The sequence below is a fragment of the Equus caballus genome, chromosome 1, assembly GCF_041296265.1.
Source record: "Equus caballus isolate H_3958 breed thoroughbred chromosome 1, TB-T2T, whole genome shotgun sequence".
In the NCBI taxonomy this organism is placed as follows: domain Eukaryota; kingdom Metazoa; phylum Chordata; class Mammalia; order Perissodactyla; family Equidae; genus Equus; species Equus caballus.
Window position 1 is genome coordinate 157,642,657 of NC_091684.1, and position 19,563 is coordinate 157,662,219.

The 19,563-nt window shown below is 36.8% G+C and overlaps 1 protein-coding gene across 2 annotated transcripts in view; it reads left to right on the forward strand.

Moving 5' to 3' along the window:
* The window catches only part of SPG11 (SPG11 vesicle trafficking associated, spatacsin), a 77,643-nt gene that overhangs the window by 19,153 nt on the left and 38,927 nt on the right, over positions 1-19,563 (forward strand). For both annotated transcript variants that reach the window (XM_070237562.1, XM_070237569.1), the window contains 10 exons: positions 7,074-7,229; positions 7,635-7,810; positions 9,673-9,849; positions 10,717-10,788; positions 11,079-11,206; positions 11,533-11,708; positions 12,411-12,624; positions 15,646-15,849; positions 17,242-17,348; positions 19,378-19,523. In XM_070237562.1, the coding sequence (XP_070093663.1) occupies positions 7,074-7,229; positions 7,635-7,810; positions 9,673-9,849; positions 10,717-10,788; positions 11,079-11,206; positions 11,533-11,708; positions 12,411-12,624; positions 15,646-15,849; positions 17,242-17,348; positions 19,378-19,523 (1,556 nt within the window). The remainder of the gene's footprint in view (positions 1-7,073; positions 7,230-7,634; positions 7,811-9,672; positions 9,850-10,716; positions 10,789-11,078; positions 11,207-11,532; positions 11,709-12,410; positions 12,625-15,645; positions 15,850-17,241; positions 17,349-19,377; positions 19,524-19,563) is intronic.

Genomic DNA, 19,563 nt, shown 5'->3' on the forward strand with positions numbered 1-19,563 from the left:
CACTTATCTGTTCTCTTTGTCCCTGTGTTTATGTTCCACAGATGAGTGAAATCATGTGGTGTTTGTCTTTCTCTGTCTGGCTTATTTCACTTAACATAATACCTTCAAGGTCCATCCATGTTGTTGCAAAGAGGATGATTTTGTCTTTTTTTATGGCTGAGTAGTATTCCATTTGTGTGTGTGTGTGTGTGTGTGTGTGTGTACATCTTCTTTATCCAGTCATCTGTAGATGGGCACTTCGGTTGCTTCCATGTCTTGGCTGTTGTAAATAATGCTGCAATGAACATAGAAGTGTGTAAGTCCCTTTGAATTCTTGATTTCAAGTTCTTTGGATAAATACCCAGTAGAGGTATAGCTGGGCCATTTGGTTATTTCTATTTTTAAGTTTTTGAGAAATCTCCACACTGTTTTCCATAGTGGGTGCACCAGTTTACATTCCCACCAGCAGCATATGAGGGCTTCCTTTTCTCCACATCCTCTCCAACTATAGCCATTCCAACAGGTGTAAGGTGTTATCTCATTGTAGTTTTGATTTCCATTTCCCCAGTGATTAGTGGTTTGGATGTCTTTTCATGTGTCTCTTGGCCCATCTGTATATCTTCTTTGGAGAAATGTCTGTTCATATCCTCTCCCCATTTTTTGTTTGGGTTGTGTTTTTGTTGTTGAGTTATATGAGTTCTTTATATATTTTGGAGATTAACTCCTTGTCAGATATATGATTTGCAAATATTTCCTCCCAATTGGTGAGTTGTCTTTTTGTTTTGTTCATAGTTTCCATTGCCTTACAGAAGCTGTTTAGTCTGATGAAGTCCCACTTGTTTATTTTTTCTTTTGTTTGTCTTGCCTGAGTAGACATGGTATTCAAAAAGATCCTTCTAAGACCAATGTCAAAGGACTGCCTAAATATTCTTCTAGGAGTTTTATGGTTTCACGTCTTACCTTCAGGTGTTTAATCCATTTTGAGTTACTTAATCCATTTTGAGTTAATTTTTGTGTATGGCGAAAGATTCTTGCATGTGGCTGTTCAGTTTTCCCAGCACAATTTATTGAAGAGACTTTCCTTTCTCCATTGTGTGTTCTTAGCTCCTTTGTCAAAAATTAGCTGTCCATAGATGTGTGGTTTTATTTCTGGGCTTTCAATTCTGTTCCATTGATCTGTTTGTCTATTTTTGTACCAGTACTGTGCTGTTTTGATCACTATAGCTTTGTAGTATATTTTGAAGTCAGGAATTGTGATGCCTCCAGCTTTGTTGTTTTTTCTCAGGATTACTGTAGCTGTTTGGGATCTTTTGTTTCCCCATATGAATTCTAGGATTCTTTTTTCTATTTCTGTGAAGAATGTCATTGGGATTCTGATTGAGGATTGCATTGATTCTGTAGATTGCTTTAGGTAGTATGGATGTTTTAACTATGTTTATTCTTCCAATCCATGTGTATGGAATATCTTTCCATTTCTTTATGTCATCATCGATTTCTTTCAATAATGTCTTATAGTTTTCATTGTATAGGTCTTTTACCTCCTTGGTTAAATTTATTCCTAAATATTTTATTCTTTTTGTTGCAGTTGTAAGTGGGATTGTATTCTTGGGTTTTCTCTGTTAGTTCATCATTAGAGTATAGAAATGCACTGATTTTTGTAAGTTGATTTTGTACCCTGCACCTTTACTGTAGTTTTCTGATGGATTCTTTAGGATTTTCTATATATAAAATCATGTTGTCTGCAAACATAAGAGTTCAGTGCCAATTTGGATACCTTTTATTTCTTTTTCTTGTCTAATTGCTCTTACCAAAACCTCCAGTACTATGTTGAATAAGAGTGCTGAGAGTGGGCACCCTTATCTTGTTCTCGGAGGGATGGCTTTCAGTTTTTCCCTGTTGAGTATGACGTTGGCTGTTGGTTTGTCATATGTGGCCTTTATTATGTTGAGATACTTTCCTTTTATACCCATTTTATTGAGAATTTTTAACATAAATGGATGTTGGATCTTGTCAAATACTTCCTCTGCGTCTATTGAGATGATCACGTGGTTTTTATTCCTCATTTTGTTAATGTGGTGTATTACATTGATTGATTTGCAGATATTGAACCATCCCTGTGTCCCTGGTATAAATCCCACTTGATCATGGCGTATGATCCTTTTAATGTATTGCTGTATTCAATTTGCCAATATTTCGTTGAGGAATTTTACCTCTATTTTCATCAGCAATATTGGCCTGTAATTTTTCTTCTTTGTGTTGTCCTTGTTTGGCTTTGGGATCAGGGTGATGCTGGCCTTATAGAATGTGTTAGGAACTGTTACATCTTCCTCAATTTGGGGGAATAGTTTGAGAAGGATGGGTATTAAATCTTCTTTGAATGTTTGGTAGAATTCTCCAGAGAAGCCATCTGGTTCTGGACTTTTATTTTTGGGAAGGTTTTTGATTACTGTTTCAGTCTCTTTACGTGATTGGTCTATTCAGATTCTTTATTTCTTCTTGATTCAGTTTTGGGAGGTTGTATGAGTCTGAGAATTTATCCATTTCTTGTAGATTGTCCAATTTGTGGGCATATAGTTTTTCATAGTATTTTCTTATAATCCTTTGAATTACTGTGGTATCCATTGTAATTTCTCCTCTTTCATTTCTAATTTTATTATTTTGAGCCTTGTCTCTTTTTTTCTTAGTGTTTTCTTGGTTTCTCTTTCATTTATTTCTACTCTGATTTTTATCAGAGCTGACTGATTTTATCCTTCTGCTGACTCTGGGCTTTTTTTGTTGTTCTTTTTCTTGTTCTGGTAGGTGTAGTATAAGATTGCTTATTTGAGATTTTTCTTGTTTGTTAAGGTGGGCCTGTATTGCTGTGAATTTCCCATTTAGGACTGCTTTTGCTGCATCCCATATGAGTTGGTATGGTGTATTTTCATTTTCATTTCTCTCCAGGTATTTTTTTTATTTCTCCTTTAATTTCTTCAATGATCCATTGGTTGTTCAGTAGCATGTTGTTTAGTCTCCACATATTTGTGACTTTCCCAGCTTTTTTCTTGTAGTTGATTTCTAGTTTCATAGCATTATGGTCAGAACAGATGCTTGATATGATTTCAGTCTTCTTAAATTTGTTGAGACTGCCTTGTTTCCCAACATATGGTCTGTCTTTGAGAATGTTCCATGAGTACTTGAGAAGAATGTGTATTCTGCTGTTTTTGGATGTATGTAACTATTAAGTCCATCTGGTCTAGTTTTTCACTTAATTCCATTGTTTCCTTGTTAGCTTTCTCTCTGGATGATTTATCCCTTGATGTAAGAGGGGTGTTAAGGTCCACTACTATTACCGTGTTGCTGTTACTATCTCTTTTTAGGTCTGTTATTAGTTGCTTTATGTACTTTGGTGCTCCTGTTTTGGGTGCATATATATATTTATAAGTGTTGTGTCCTCTTGGTGGAGTGTCCCTTTTATCATTATATACTGCCTCTCTTTAAGTCTCATTGCCTTTTTTATCTTGAAGTCTGCTTTGTCTGATATAAGTATAGCAACACCTGCTTTTTGTCTGTTGTTGTTGTTGTTGTTGTTTTTTGCCTGTGGAAGATTAGCCCTGAGCTAACATCTGTGCCAGTCTTCCTCTACTTTATATGTGGGTTGCTGCCACAGCATGGCTGACGAGTGGTTTAGGTCCACATCCAGGATCTGAACCTGTGAACTTGAGCCGCTGAAGTGGAGTGCATCAAACTTAACTGCTATGCCACAGGGCTAGCCCCAACACCTGCTTTCTTTTGTGTGTCATTAGCTTGGAGTATTGTCTTCCATCCCTTCACTCAGAGCCTGTGTTTCTCTTTAAAGCTAAGATGTGTTTCCTGGAGGCAGCATATTGTTGGGTCTTGTTTTTTAATCCATCCCGCCACTCTGTGTCTTTTGATTGGTGAATTCTATCCATTTACATTTAGAGTGATTATTGATATATGAGAGCTTAATACTGCCATTTTATCACTTTTTTTCTGGTTGTTCTGTATTTTCCTTGTTTCTCATCTGTGTATTTCCAACTTCCAGTTCAGTTTGGTGTTTCTCTATGATGGTTTTCTCAGTTTTCTCTTTATTTATCATTTGTGTCTCTGTTCTAATTTTTTGTTTAACGGTTACCATCAGATTTGTATAAAAGATCTCGTAAATGAGATAGTCCATTTTCTGATAGCCTCTTATTTCCTTAGTCTAAGCAAGTTCCAGTCCTATCCTCTTCCCCATCTAACTTATTGTTGTCACAACTTATTCTGTTTTGTGTTGTGAGTTTGTGGTTAAAATGAAGTGATTATAGTTGTTTTTGATGTTATAATTGTTAGCTAACTTGTTCTGATAGACAGCTGCAATTTCCTGATTTTGTTTGCCTGTTTATCTCCTTGCTCAAGGCTATGTAAACCTTTTTTTTTTCAGGTATGAGGGCCTTCTCCAGCATTTCTCATAGGGGAGGGTCTTGTGGCAATGAACTGCCTCAGCTTTTGTTTATTTGGGAAAGTTTTTATTTCTCCATCATATCTGAAAGATATTTTTGCTGGATACAGTACTGTTGGCTGAAAGTTTTTGTCTTTCAGAATTTTGAATATATCATTCCCTTCTCTCCTAGTCTGTTAGGATTCTGCTGAGAAATCTGCTGAAAGCCTGATAGGGGTTCCTTTGTAGGTTATTTTCTTCTGCCTTGCTGCCCTTAATATTTTTTCTTTGTCATTGATTTTTGCCAATTTTACTAATATATGCCTTGGAGAAAAGGTCTTTTTACATTGATGTAACTAGGATTTCCATTGGCTTCATTTACTTATAATTCCAGCTTCTTCCCCAGGTTTGGGAAGTTTTCAACTATTATTTCTTTGAACAAACTCTCTGCTCCTTTCTCCCACTCTTCTCCCTCTGGAATACCTATAATCCTTATGTTGCATTTCCTAATTGAGTTGGATATTTCTTGGAGAATTTCTTCATTTCTTTTTAGTCTTAGTTCTCTCTCCTCCTCCATCTGAGGCATTTCTGTATTTCTGTTGTCTAAATTGCTAATTCTGTCCTCCATAATATCAGCTCTGTTATTTAAGGACTCCAGATTTTTCTTCATCTCATCCATTGTGTTTTTCGTCTCCAACATTTCTGATTGGTTTTTCTTTATCGTTTCAATCTCTTTTGTGAAGAATTCCCTCTGTTCATTAATTTTGTTCCCGATTTCTTTTTTGTTTCCTTTTTCTCCCCAAAGCCCCCCAGTACATAGTTGTATATTCTTTGTGTGGGTCCTTCTAGTTGTGGCATGTAGGACACTGCCTCAGTGTGGTTTGATGAGCAGTGCCATGTCTGCACCCAGGATTCGAACCAATGAAACACTGGGCCACCTGCAGCGGAGCACATGAACTTAACCACTCAGCCACAAGGCCAGCCCCTTGTTCCTGATTTCGTTGAACAGTGTATCTTTATTTTCTTGTAGCTCATTGAGTTTTTTTATGATAGCTATTTTGAATTTTCTGTCATTTAGATTGTAAATTTCTGTGCCTTCAGGGTTGATTTCTGGGTGCTTGTCATTTTCCTTCTGGTCTGGAATGTTAATATACCTCTTCATACTATTTGATAGGGTGGATTTGTGTCTTTGCATAGGGGGAGTATCTGGTTGCAGATTCCACCTGCTGCCTCTGGGGTCGGGCAGGAGTTGTGTATTGTCAGCCTGCCACGATCCCTGGCAGCTGTGCCTGTCCTTTGGAAGCTATGCTGACAGGGCCCGTCTGTGTTTGCCTGCTGACTACTACTGCTTTACATATGTATGCACAGATGCTCTGGTGGGGGTCCCTTGCTCTGGCTGACCAGCTGAGCTGGTGCACCAGGCAGGGGGAGGGGTTCTTTGTTTCATGTGCACGATCCCAGGGGTACTCTAGCTCCACAATCGCTGTCTGCCCTCCTGGACTGCTCGACTTGGTGAAGATGCCTTTGCAATTGCTTAGCCTCTTCAGCGTGAAGCTTTCCCATGGGCTGGGAGGCAACTCCGAGAGAAGGCATTCCTGTGGAGGGCTGCCCTTTCACTCCTCTCCTTTCAGAGCTGCACATGGTCCCGTGACCTAGATGGCTCCCATTGTGGGAGGGAGAAGAGATCCCCTTACCTCTTTGCACTGCCTCCCAGGGGGTCCAGCACCTCCACCTTCAGACGTATGGTTGCGTGGATCTCTTTGACATCTGTTGTGTTGTGTGAATGTCCTCTGTTGATTTATGTGTGTCCCTTTCGTTGTATCTTAGGGGAGAGTCTAAGGGAAGAGCTCATTCCACTGTGCTACTGGTGTCAGTCCTTCAATTTTTTTTAATCTGCTTGAATTTATAGGAAAAGGCCTGGTTTGTGGTGTTGAGTGGGGCTCCATCAATGATTGTATGGTCAATGTTCACTTCTGCTGTTTGGTGGTCAGTGATCTCTCCTCACTCTACTGCTTTGCCCTAAAGGGAGGGGATGGGTCTGGAAATAAGAAGCATACGAATACCTTTACCTACGCTTTCAGGGGACAACCCATGTTTTCCGTCATCCTCAGTCACAGATGCAGTCCTGGAGTTGGGGCCAATAGTGAGATAAACAGGAGTCACTTCATTAGGGCCTGCAGCTGGGAAATGGAGGATTCACGGGCCCACACTCTTTCCTTTACCTGCATGTTTAAGAGAATGGCTTTGAAATTATACAGGCTTAAGTTCAAATTTTGGCTCTGCCGCTTACTTTCCAAATTAATTCAGACAAGTTGTTTATCCTCTGAACCTCAGTTTTCTCCTCTATGGAAAGGGTGCTATACCACCTACCTCTCGGGTTGTTGAAAGGAATAAATTAGACAGCACTTGTAAAACACCAAGTACAATACTTAAGATATAGTAGGTGATCAGCAAAGTGGTAGTTACTAGAAATACCAGTAAGTAATGACTACTAGTAAGTAGAATCACTCAAGTTTGCAAGTATTAAGACTTCATAAAAGTTTGTGAACTTTTTGAAAATAAGATATTGGTCCTTGTTTTATGTTTAAGAATATTGCAACATGGTATTTTTTTATATGTTCATTTTATTGGGAGTATCCTGGTGTTCTTTATGTTAATTTCTTTGATTCTTTCTCAGATGTGGAAGAGCTGACACCAGCATTGGATTTACTTTGCTCAGCAATTAGAGAAAGTGATTCTGAAACCCAGAGCAAACACTTCTCAGAACAGTTGCTTAATCTTACACTGTCTTTCCTTAACAAACAAATAAAGGAGCTTTTTATTCACAATGAAGGTAAGAATAACAGCAAAGAGGGATGCATTTGTCCCATTCCTGTGTCAGGACAGAGATATAAGTGGTCCTATTTAATGAGAGAGCATAAGCTGTTGGAGTGTCATTTGCTAAAGTTAGGTAAAGTCAGTGTGCAATTGAGTGGGTGAAATGAGTTCTAATACTGGGAAAGTTGGCAGAAAGGACTAATCATTGTGAAAAGAGTTGTATTAAAACACAGAGCTATTTGTAAATAGGAAAAAGCTAAGATTTTTTGTTTGAGATTTTGAAAATGCTGAATTTGAATTTTGGCATTTTCTAGAATTCTTTATGATTGTAACAACTCATTCTTTCTCTACATACACACACATATATTTTTATATATGTGTGTGTATATATATGAAATTGGCACGTTGGTGTTTTCCATAGAGCTAGATGAACATCTACAGAAGGGAGTGAACATTTTGACCAGCTACATTAATGAACTTCGAACCTTCATGATAAAGTTTCCTTGGAAGCTAACAGATGCCATAGATGAATATGATGCAAATGAAAATGTCCCCAAAGTAAAGGAGAGCCATATGTGGGAGAAACTCAGCGTTGAGGTAAATATGAGTAATTTTCACTTCTTTTCTTTGCTAAATTCGGGAGAGCTGACAAAACAATAGGAAAAACAGAATTTAGAATCTATACGCTTGTGATTCAGAATCTTTGGCAAGGATTTTAGGTTTTGTAGGTTTGGGGACCTCTCAGCATGACTTCAAATTTATGTCTGCAAGCTTTGCTTATTTAATTCAGAACACAGATAGGCTCCCTCTTAATGCCAGATCTGCCCACTTGGATCCAGTGACAAGCATCCAACCTCAAACTGTATGAAGTGGCACTCCCTTGGCAATACCCCCTCAATGGCTAGGGCCTGGCACTTTGTACTTATGCATTCTGCCTGACCTTTGAATAAATTGAATTGCTGCTGGTGATTCAATCTTAGGAGACTTTTATTTTATGACATTATTGCTTGGAACTATGTTCGATTTGAGTCCTATCTCAGATTCCAGTTACGATATTTTGCCAATTACATTTTCTGTGCTCATCTGCTTGCCTTTCTTGTTATAGTAGAAGTTAATACAACCAAACTGTGCCACCCTCTTTATGACTAGGGACTGGAAGAATCCCTCCACCCATGTGGAGAGTATTGGCATCTGAAAGACAAAGGCCAGAATAGCTTAACCCAGATGATCAGAATCAATAGAGAATGAAAGTAATATGGTGGAGATGCTGCCAGGCTCATAGTACTGCTGTTCTTGGGGTAGAGGGTTAGGGAAGTACCTGATATGACTGCATTTTTTTGTATTTCTTATTCATTCTCTAACCAAAAGTCTCTTGATTTTCCTTCTACTTTTTTTGGCTTCCCTTTTCCAGTCTCCTTCGCAGGTTTCACTTCCTGTTTCCCCCCTTTAATGTGCTCCAAGTCTCTATTCATGGCCTCTGCTCTTTTTGCTCAAAATCACTGATTTTTGATTTTTTAGGAGGTTACAGTCCACTTTGATGAAAGCTGTGGATTCTCTCTCCAAAAACATGCTTGTGAATGTGTGCGTGTGCACATACACACAATTTTGCACGTGAATTAATGGGGTTTACAGATCCCTCTAAAGCCCCAGGTTAAGAATGCCTCCTTTCTGTTCTCGCTCGAGTTTAGGTCTTTATTTCTTCTTACTTGGATTATTGCAGTAAGTTTCTAATGCCTCACTATCTTGAACTTGAATCCCTTTCAGTCCCTTCTCCACATTGCTTCCTGAATATTCTCCCTAGAATAGATATCTGATTATGTCACCTCTTGCATTTAAGACCCTTCAGTGGATCCGCCTAAGTATCAGGGTAAAATCTATCTCACACACACAATGCCCTTCATGATGGAACCTCTGTTTTTCTTTCAAGTCTCATCTGCTACTCTCTCCAGATTATCTTCAGTTACACTGAGTAATTTGGAGTTCCCTGAAGACTTGATGCCATTTCTTGCCATTATGCCTCTGCACATAATGTTCTGTCTTGTTGGAACACTTGTCCTCTTTTCTCAATATATGTATGTAACACTTACTTGTCTTTAAAACTTTTTGCCTCGTCAGTTATCTCCACTAGGAAACCTTTTCTTTTTGTCATCCATCTTACTTAGATGCTTCTCTTCTGGACCCTCCTCTCTAGCATCCTGGCTTACCTCTCTCATCACCCTTATCATAGAGTGCTATAATGAGTTCTTTATTTCTGTGTCTTCTACTCGTCTAAAAGCTCCTGGAGAGTGGGGTCTGTGTTGCATACTTCGTATCCCCTGTGAAAAGCCCCAAATCTAGTAGTAAATTTTCAGTGAAAGTCCCTTAGGAGGTGCTCAATAAATGTATAAGTTCCATGTTGATAATCATAAAAGGAAATAAAAAGGAGCTTAAAAAGCAAATGTTTTTCTTACTTTTCCTAGGAAGTTATCACCAATGCCGTTTTAAACAACAAAATACCAGAGGCACAAACTTTCTTTAGGATTAACAGTCATTCTGCTCAAAGACTTGAGGAGCTGATTAGAATAGGCCTAGATTTGGTCTTTGACAGTTTGAAAAAGAATAATATAAAGGAAGCCTCCGAACTTTTGAAGAATATGGTGAGTGGCATAATCCATTGTCTGATCTTAAAGTCCCTAAGGTACCAGAAGATCTCTATGTATTTAATGTAATTTCTGGTCGATATAAAAATTTATTTGTATTCATAGTTGTGTCACAAACTAAGAAATTTGTGTAGCTTTTATTAGGAAATAATGACAACATGAGAAATGTTCTTTGGCACTGAGTACTTTCTTGAAGAGATTCTTGATTAGAGTTTCCATTATTTGCTGTCTGTTAGATTTGGCACTTTGGTTAGAAGGAGACAGTGTTTTGCACAGAAGTCTTCACACATGTCACAGCATGCACGGGAGCTCATTATTTGTTGGGGGAAATTCTGTATTTTTCATGCAAGCACTTACATCTCCATTTGAACTTTCTAATGGATTATACTTTTGCTTCATGCTCTGTGGTTTTATTTCGTTTGAGAAGGGGATATCCTAGAGGCAGGGCTTCTGGACTAAGCTGAGAGCTGGCCCTAATCTGCAAGATTGGGGTCTTGCCCATGGTGACTTTCGGGAACTGCAGAGGAGTGAAAGTATGCAAGGGTTGTTATTTGCATCAACTTTTGTTTTCAAGTGAATCATCATAGCACATTCGTATAGTTTTGGTCCTATGGTAGCCTGGCATTATCTTAAATTGTTCTGTGTGCTGCCTTTTGTTTTGGCAAAATGTTTAGGGATTTTAGGGATAGGCAGTAAATATGTATGATAAATGTAGAAAATGAATGTTCACAAGAACAAAAAAGCTGTGGGATTCTAATAGGATGTATGTCTATAAGAGAATGCCTCTGTATCCAACATATATTTATGTTCAAAATAGGTCCATCACAAAATGTAAGTTTAAAAAAATTTTGTGTGTTATTATAGGGCTTTGATGTAAAAGACCAGCTGCTCAAGATATGCTTCTATACGACTGATAAAAATATACGGGACTTTTTGGTAGGTAAAGCTGAGACTGTAGTTTATATTTTCTGATAAACCTTGGTGAAACTTGAAGGTAAATTATTTTATTATTCTCCTAATATCCAGTAAGTAAAAGTACAACTCTTTTGTCTTTTTAAATGGCTCGTTTTGCATTTATAATGAAGGAAAATTTGTGTGACTATATATATTACCTCAAAAATTCAAAATACGATATTTAAATGGCATTTAATCTCATGACATTTGTTTTGCAGATGTACTTGATTTTTGTGAGGTCACTGCTTTAATTTAATTACTTTTTATTCAAGGTTGAAATTTTAAAAGAAAAAAATTATTTTTCTGAAAAAGAAAAAACAACTATAGACTTTGTGCATCGAGTTGAGAAGTTTTATTCAGGACATTTCCAAGAAAATGTGCAGATCCAGTCCTTTCCCAGGTAGTCTCATTAGCCCCCTTTTGATAATATGGGAAGAACATTGTGGACAGTGTTTAGTCTATAACTGTTAGTGAGCATGGAGTTCTCATATGGAACTGAGCTTACATTCCCTATAAAATAAAACTTACGTCATCCAGAAGGGACTCGTCCATTTTCTGTCATTTCAATATTTGCATGATCAGATATATATTTTTAAGATAAGAAATACAAAATTAAGAATATTGAATTGTATGTTTTCCAAAAGAATAGAAGTTATTGAGCTGATAAAAAGAAATGATGCTTTTTTCCTCCAAAATTAGAAAAAAAAATTTATGTCACTGTTTCAGATATTGGATAAAGGAAGAAGATTTTTTCAAGCACAAATCTGTTTTGGACTCATTCCTGAAACATGACCATAAAGATAAATTTAACAGACAGGATCATAGAATTGTGTTAAATTGGGCCCAGTGGTGGAATCGAATAACACAAGAATCCATCCTTCTCCCCAGGATAAGTCCAGAAGGCAAGTGTGAGAGCCTGAAATCTCAGCATATTGAGTGAGGATTAAATTAAGTATTGGTATTTGAATATTTTGGAGTGTCTCCATTTTAGCATTCCTTTTGGGGGAAAAATAGTTAGTCGCTTTAAAATGCAGGTCGTTGAATTAAGACCCCTTTCTTATCTCAAGGTTTTTGTAAGTGATTTATAATATGATAGTGAAAGAGAGAAGTCATGGTTCAATGAATTGAGATTTCAAGACTGAGAGTTCTCATCCCAGCCTCAAAGTGACATTCTTTGTTTATCCAAACAGTCTTTGAGTTTCCTCTTGGTTAACTGAGGGCCTGTATCACATCAGGGCTCTGGGGAGTACCTAACAACGGTAGACAGTGGTAATTAACAGGGTGTCAAATTCATGTTTACTATTACAACCAAAGGTTTTATTTATATTAAGGAAAAGAGAAAAAGAGAGCTGAAAGATAAATGAAACACCCAGCTAATTCCCAAGTTTTATTTAATCACTGTAGTAATGAGAATCTCATCCTCCAGATGAAGCGTTGATTGTAAAATGAACAACACAAAAGAGGAAAATAGTAAAAGAAGCGGAGGCCCTGAATAATTCATATAGTATATAAATATTTATCTTATTCACTTAGCTAATTAGTGTTAAGTTTTGTGTCAATAATCATAATTCATTGCTGTTAAAATGTATTTGTTCTTAATATAGAATACAAATCATGTTCTCCTGAAGCCCTCTGGAGGTACCTCACAGCTCGCCATGATTGGTTAAACATTGTCACGTGGATTGGAGAATTTCAGACCCAGAGTAGTGATTCTTCACTTCAGCAGCACAAGTGGCCCCCTCTGACTGTTGATGTTATTGACCACAACACTTGCTGCAGCAACTACATGAGGAATGAAATTTTAGATAAGTTGGCCAGGTATTGTAACTGTGGGGATGAATTAAAGGAAGAGCAATAAAAAATAATGGTGTGATTTTTCCTTTAAAATGCAGTAAATCCAATGCAATGTTGTTTCATAGTATTTTAAAACTGAAAGGACATTATCTTATATTGAGGTTTTAAAATCATATGCACTCAACATCGTATGGTAGTGAATAGGCTCTCAAATTCTAGATGTAGGTTCCTCCCGAAACGTTATGTGTGCTTTGGTGTAGAAATGGTAAGCTGTCAGTGGGGCTGCAAGGGCCAAGTGGCAAGAGCTGAAATGAGGATACCTTAGTATCCTGTAGTGTCTCCCACTCTTCTCAGTACTAGCTCTGCACCCATATGCTGTGTATGGTCTTGAACTAAAGAGGACTGCTCAGTTAAGAAATTAGTGAGGGGAAGTGGCTCTTGAAGTGATAAGTGAAGATTTTAAACTTTTAATTCATTCCTAAAAATAATTCTGTTAGATCAGACCATGAATTTGCCATTTCTGTGGGTCAAATATGGGTGAATATTGGCAATTTCATACGGCTCAACCTAATCATTAATCTTTCTAAGCTATCAAAATAATATAAGGAGAATTAATAACTTGTATGTTAATTAAGTTTCTTAAACTTATTTCCTATGTATTATTTTATTTTATATTTATACTTATTGGGGCAGTATAGCTGTATTGTCCGACTCAACTTAAAGATGTAGAGAGTGAGATTCAGAGAAGTTAAGAGCTTTGCCCGACCCCATCGATTACTTACCGACTCCAATCCTTTTACCCCTGACTTTCTAGTCACTGTTTTTCCCATTGCACTGAATCCTCTTCTTCTTTTTTGCTAAAAGTAAAATTTTGTATAACTTGTATGCTTATCAAATATTTTGATTAATGTTTGATTATTTAAAAAGCTAATATATGTATGATTTAACATGATTATGACATTAATGAGATCTACATTGACAGAGTAAAGGGAAAAAATTATACCAGCCTTATAGATATAGAAAAGCATTTGATAAAATTCAACATCTGATAAAATTCAACATCTATTTATAATAAAAACTATTAGCAAACTAAGAATAGATGAAAACTCCCTTAACTTTAAAGGGGTGTCTAAAAAAAATCTTCTAGCTAATGTTATACTTAATCACAAGCATTCTCTTTAGATTTGGAACAAGACAAGCCTGCTATCAATTCTTCCCAAATTTATCTTTAGATATATTGCAATCTCAATAAAAATTCCAGCAGCTTTTCTTGTGTATTTTGACAAGCTGATTATAAATATTTATATGGAAATGCAGAGGGTCAAGAATAGCCCTGAAAAAGAGGAACTTGCCCTACTAGATATCAAAACTTATTTGAAAGCTATAGCAATTAAGACAGTGGGAGTATTGGTGCAGGAATAGACAAAGACCAATAGAACAAAATAGTGAGCATAGAAACAGACTTATACATATGCTCACTTTATATATGACAAAGGTGGCACTGCAGAACAATGGGGAAAGAGCAGTCTTTTTGAGAAATGGGGCTGAGATAACAGGATAGCTATATTGGGGAAAATTAAATTTGGACCCTCTGCCTTATATCATGCATAAAATCAACTCTGGGTGGATTTTAAAACCTAAATGTCAAATGTAAAACTGTAAAGCTTTTAGAAGATAAAGAAGAATATCCTCATAACCCCAGAGTATGCTTTCTAAAAGGCCTGAAGAGGCAAAGTAAGAGAACAGTTGCTGAGAGTGAGAGAGCCGTCTGGCAGGAGTTATGTCCCTTAGTGGAGAATGTCAGCCAACCTGCAGTCACCCAGGACAGAGAGAGCCAGGGTAACTCCCTTTTTCCTGGCTCTGATCTCCTGATGGGGATCTCCCATTGGACAGACCAAAACAGAAGCCTGAGGGCACTGGAGTCTTCTGCCCCAACCCTGTACAGGTGAGCCTCCAGGGACAGAGTCGGAGAAGAGTAGAGCTTCGATCTGGAGGGGAAAGATACCAGCACACACAGGCATCTCACAAAAGGAGAAGCCTATAAACATATGAAAAGATGCTCTTCCTCATTTGTAGTCATGGAAATGTAAATTTATTTTACATTTTGGTAAAATTACCTTACCAAAAAAAAATCTAGGAACAACTGCAAAGGTAGGGTGGAAAAATAAAATATAGTATAATCATATAATGGAATACTATATAACAATGAAAATTAATAAACAGTAGCCACAGGTACCAACATGGATAAATTGCACAATGTTGGGTAGAAGAAACAGGACAAAACAGTAAATCCAGAATGTTCCATTTATGCATAAAGTTTAAAATAGGCAAAACCAAACCATATATTATTTGAGGTTACATATATGGGTGGTAAAACTATGAATAAAAGTAAAGGAATGGTAATAGTAAAAGTCAGGATAGTAGTTACCTCTGTGGGTAGCGAAGGACCTGCAATGGGAGGGGAGTACACCAAGGGCTTCCAGGTGTAATCTTGTATAATCTGGGTGATGGTTACATGTGTTTCCTTAAACTCCGCATAATATATTTTTTATACTCCTTTGTATGGTATGTATGATGTATTTGAGTAAATTTGTAAAAAGTAATATTTAAATGCAAATTTCTATTGTTTAGTAGTTGGTCTATTTAAATTATTCTGCTTTACTTTCTTAATGATTTTGTTTGGCTGTATTGGTGAATTTCTCAGTGCTTAGAGCATCTAGCTTCAAGAGCTAACCACTGTTGCCACACTGGGTTGTATAGTTCCAATCAAAAACAAAAAAATGGAGATAGCTTACTTAAGGTTTCTGAAAAATTTAAGATAACTTGAGACTGTCATGACTACCTTTAAGTACTACAGTGGTGCAGAAACTTTTATTGGAAGCTAGCAAAATTTGTGTCTCAGAACATATTTATAGAGTAAGAATCAGCAGTCTTAATTTGTCAATACTTATTTTTAAGTAGTTGAGACTTAAACAATGGAAGTGATTTGGTCTGCTCTTAATCTAGCACCTTTTTAACTTGCCATCTCTTAATCCTGCCTGATAGGAATGGGATTTTTCTTAGATCTGAACTAGAAGACTTTGAACTCTTCCTCTTAAGACTGAACCGTATTGGGGGTGTGATGCAAGATACCCTCCCTGTTCAAAACTACAGGTCCAAAGAAGGTTGGGACTTCCATTCTCACTTCATTCTCTATTGTTTGGAACGCAGTCTGCAGTATCTTCTTTATGTCTATCTAGACTGTTACAAGTGAGTACTGAGAATTGATTTGTCCTTGAGCAGGTCTTCAGGTTTCCTCTTTCCATACTACTTATGAACTCGACTTTTAGGAATATATTAAGCGTTGACATGAGAAATATTAAAAAATGAAAAATGAATATGAAAAAATGAAAAAAAACCCTTTTCTTTTTGAAGTAGTTCCCCCACTCCAATACTTGGCACAATCTTTTAATTCAATGCTTCATTCAACTGAATGCTTATCATGTATTTTTTGGTGATGTTAATTCTGTAACATCTCTCTTAACCTTTTTAAATAATTGGAGATTAGAATAAAATGAAAGAAATGCTTTAAAAGTTTAAAAGAGAGGAAGATTCTAAAGGTTCACTTGGAGTTCTTTGATACTTTCATTATCAGGCAAGTGCTGAACAACTTTGAATTCATGGCTACTGCAAGTGTTGTTAGATATGCTCTAAAACTTGTATTTAGATAGATAGATAGACAGACAGACAGACAGACAGACAGACTGCTATCAATATATACCTACCTAAGATCAACCTGCAGAATCATATCTGTGGCTAGTGTTAATTGCTATTGGGTCAGTAGTAACAACAATAGCAGTAGTAGTCTCTCATGTATGAGTGCTTAGAATGTTCTTGGCACTAGGCTGAGTGCTTTACATGCATCCTCTCATTTAATCTTCACAAAAACCCTATGAGGTGGTTACTCCCTTCTCCATTTCACAGATGAGGAAGCTGAAGCTTCAAGAGACACCGAGTGCCTTACTTAAGGCACACAGCTGGGAAATGGCAGAGTTGGATTTAATTCTACTGTTGTTTGATTCTAGAGCCCATATTCATGTACTAATGAGAACATCTTTATTTTATTTTGTGTAGTAAAGACTAGGAATTCAAGCAGAGGGTGTATTTCTGGTTCATATCACTGAGGCTTACTTAGACACAGAAATATCTTCGCCAGAGCTGCTGGCAAGAAAAGATTTAAAAGCCACATTTTCAGAGGACCTATTCTGAGCCTTAACTCCTCAGTCCTACCTTCTCTGTAGTTGTGTAAAGATTTTTAAAAACCTCTTATGTTTGAAAACACTAAAGAGTTTTTATTGTAAAAACTGATAAAATACAAAGTATCTTAAAGTGCAACGTATCTGTTATACAGAGTTTGTAAAATTTAAACATGGTAGTAAACACGTTTTAAAGAATATTGTCTCTTTCCCTAAAATTTTCTCTACTTCCTGGTCATAAGGAATATGTAACACACAACAATGAGAGTATATTATGTTATATTTACCTTTTAATTCCAAGGTTCTTTTTTTTTATGCTAGCTATTGCTTGAGCAAATGTGGTTGTAACTGTCTTACCCTGTATGTTAATCAGAGTTTTGGTTTTTTTTTAATTTACTATATATAGACTTAGTCCTCCTAATTGTCCTTTTTTGGAAAGAAAAGAATTACATGAAGCTCACCCGTGGTTTGAATTTTTAGTTCAGTGTCGACAAGTTTCCAGTAATTTAACAGGTATGGGTATACTGTATTAAATACATAAATTTTCCTTCGGTAAATAATTGTCTGTTGAATAGCATTCACCTTGTAAACTCTTTAAATAGATCATTTTGCTGTGGACAAATATCTGAGCGTAATCTAGGCTCAAGCTTTATTTAAGAAGCAGAAGACCAAAAACGTTAGTCTCTTGCAAGCCAAGAAAAGCCAAACTTGGAGCAGACAGCGTGTGTTATGTTTCCATTCCCCCTCAGCCTTGTGCTCTCTTCTGTTTGGATTTGTCTCATCAAACCAGTTTGTCACAAGCTGAATTTCTTCTCTCTGGTGGATTAACACTCTTTTCCCAGGAAGAAGTGGTTTGTCTTCCAGGTGCTCGCCCCGAATCTTTTAGTAAGGGGCTCCAGATGGAGTGAAAAGAAATCCACAGTATGTGTAGGATAGTCATGTCTTCTGTAGCAGAGCCACTGACAGAGAGCTTTGCTCTGGTTATAATCAGATAGAAAAGCCCTGTGACCCCTGAGGACCGAGCTGGTGTTATTCCAGAGTTTTGGAAAAGGGGACAGGCCAAGCTACTACACAGGCAAGGAAGGTCAACAGCCAGTCTTTCACTTTTATGTAATGCCCAGTTTCTTTCCAAATGAAGAATTTTTCATAATATGGGTTGGGTGTTTTGTTTTGTTTTGTTTGTTTTTTTGTTGCTGATTATAAAGTAATATAAGTTCATTGTAAAAACAATTGGAAGCCACAGACAACTAATCAAGAAGGTAACACCTCCATAGGTGGATAGCCTAGGTAGGTAGGAAGATAACTATCATAGGTAACTCTTGATATATTGTAATGTATTTTGTTCTGGTTATTTTCTCTATACTATTTTTTTTTTTTACCTAGTTTATATAGTATTTCATCCAACAAAATTTATTGATCTCCTACCTTGTGACAGTCTCTAAGTGCCAGGGCTACAACCATCTATGTGTTTGTATACTATTTTTTTCATATAGTAATTATAAGAATTTTCCTGTGTTCTTAGAGACAAGGACTAGTTTGTGTCTACATAATATTTCATTGTATGAATGTACTGTAATTTACTGTTCTCTCAGTTTTGACATTGAGGCTGTTTTCACTTTTTTTCTATTATAAATAATAGTCTTGAATATATTTGAACATGAAATTTTTGTCATTCTTTCAGATTATTTCCTTAGTACAGATAGGTTCCTGGATATAAAATTACTGGGTTAAAGGTTGTATGCATTTTGAAGGTTCTTGCTATAAGCCAGATTGCTTTCAAGGGCGGATTGTACCATTTTATCCATTAGTCCCAGCTTCTGTATACCCTGACCAGCTCTATGCTTGAGGATGATTATTTTTTTAAATCATTGCTGATTTGATAGGTGATATATAGTATCTTATTATTATTTTAATTTACATTTATTTATTGCTAGTGAATTAATATTTTTTATGAGTCAGACATTTATATGTCCTCCTTTGTAAAATGGTTATTTCTTTTGTCTATTTATCTATTTAGAGTCAGTATTTTGGGCATTGATTTGTATGCACTCTTTGTTGAAGATGTTAATCCTTATGTTGTCATCTGTTGTTAATTTTTCCCCCTAGTTCGTTACTACCTTTCCATTTTCTTTGTTTGAATAGAAGTTTTTATTTTTATGTAGACGAATCTTTCACTTTTTCCCTTTGAGATATTTTCCCATTGCTTTTAAACTTAGAAAGTCCCGGGGCTAGCCCTGTGGCTGAGTGGTTAAGCTCGCGTGCTTCACTTAGCAGCCCGGTGTTCGCAGGTTCATATCCCAGACGCAGACCTACACACCACTCATCAAGCCATGCTGTGGTGGTGTCCCACATAGAAGAGCTATAAGGATTTACAACGAGGATACACAACTATATACTGGGGCTTTGGGGAGAAAAGAAAAAAAATGAAAGTCCTTCTTACTCTGGATAGAGTTAAAAATTAACGTTCTTTCTCAGAATTATATAATTGTTAATTTAGTATTTCTCTCTCTTGAGGAGAAAAATATACTCTTTTATTTTCTAGATCCCAAATTAATCTTCCAGGCTAGCCTTGCAAATGCTCAGATTCTGATTCCCAGCAACCAGGCCAGTGTGAGCAGTATGCTATTGGAAGGACATACCCTCCTGGCCCTTGCTACCACAATGTATGCTCCTGGGGGTGTCAGCCAGGTACGGACAACACTTTTACCTATTATGGGGAGATAGGACT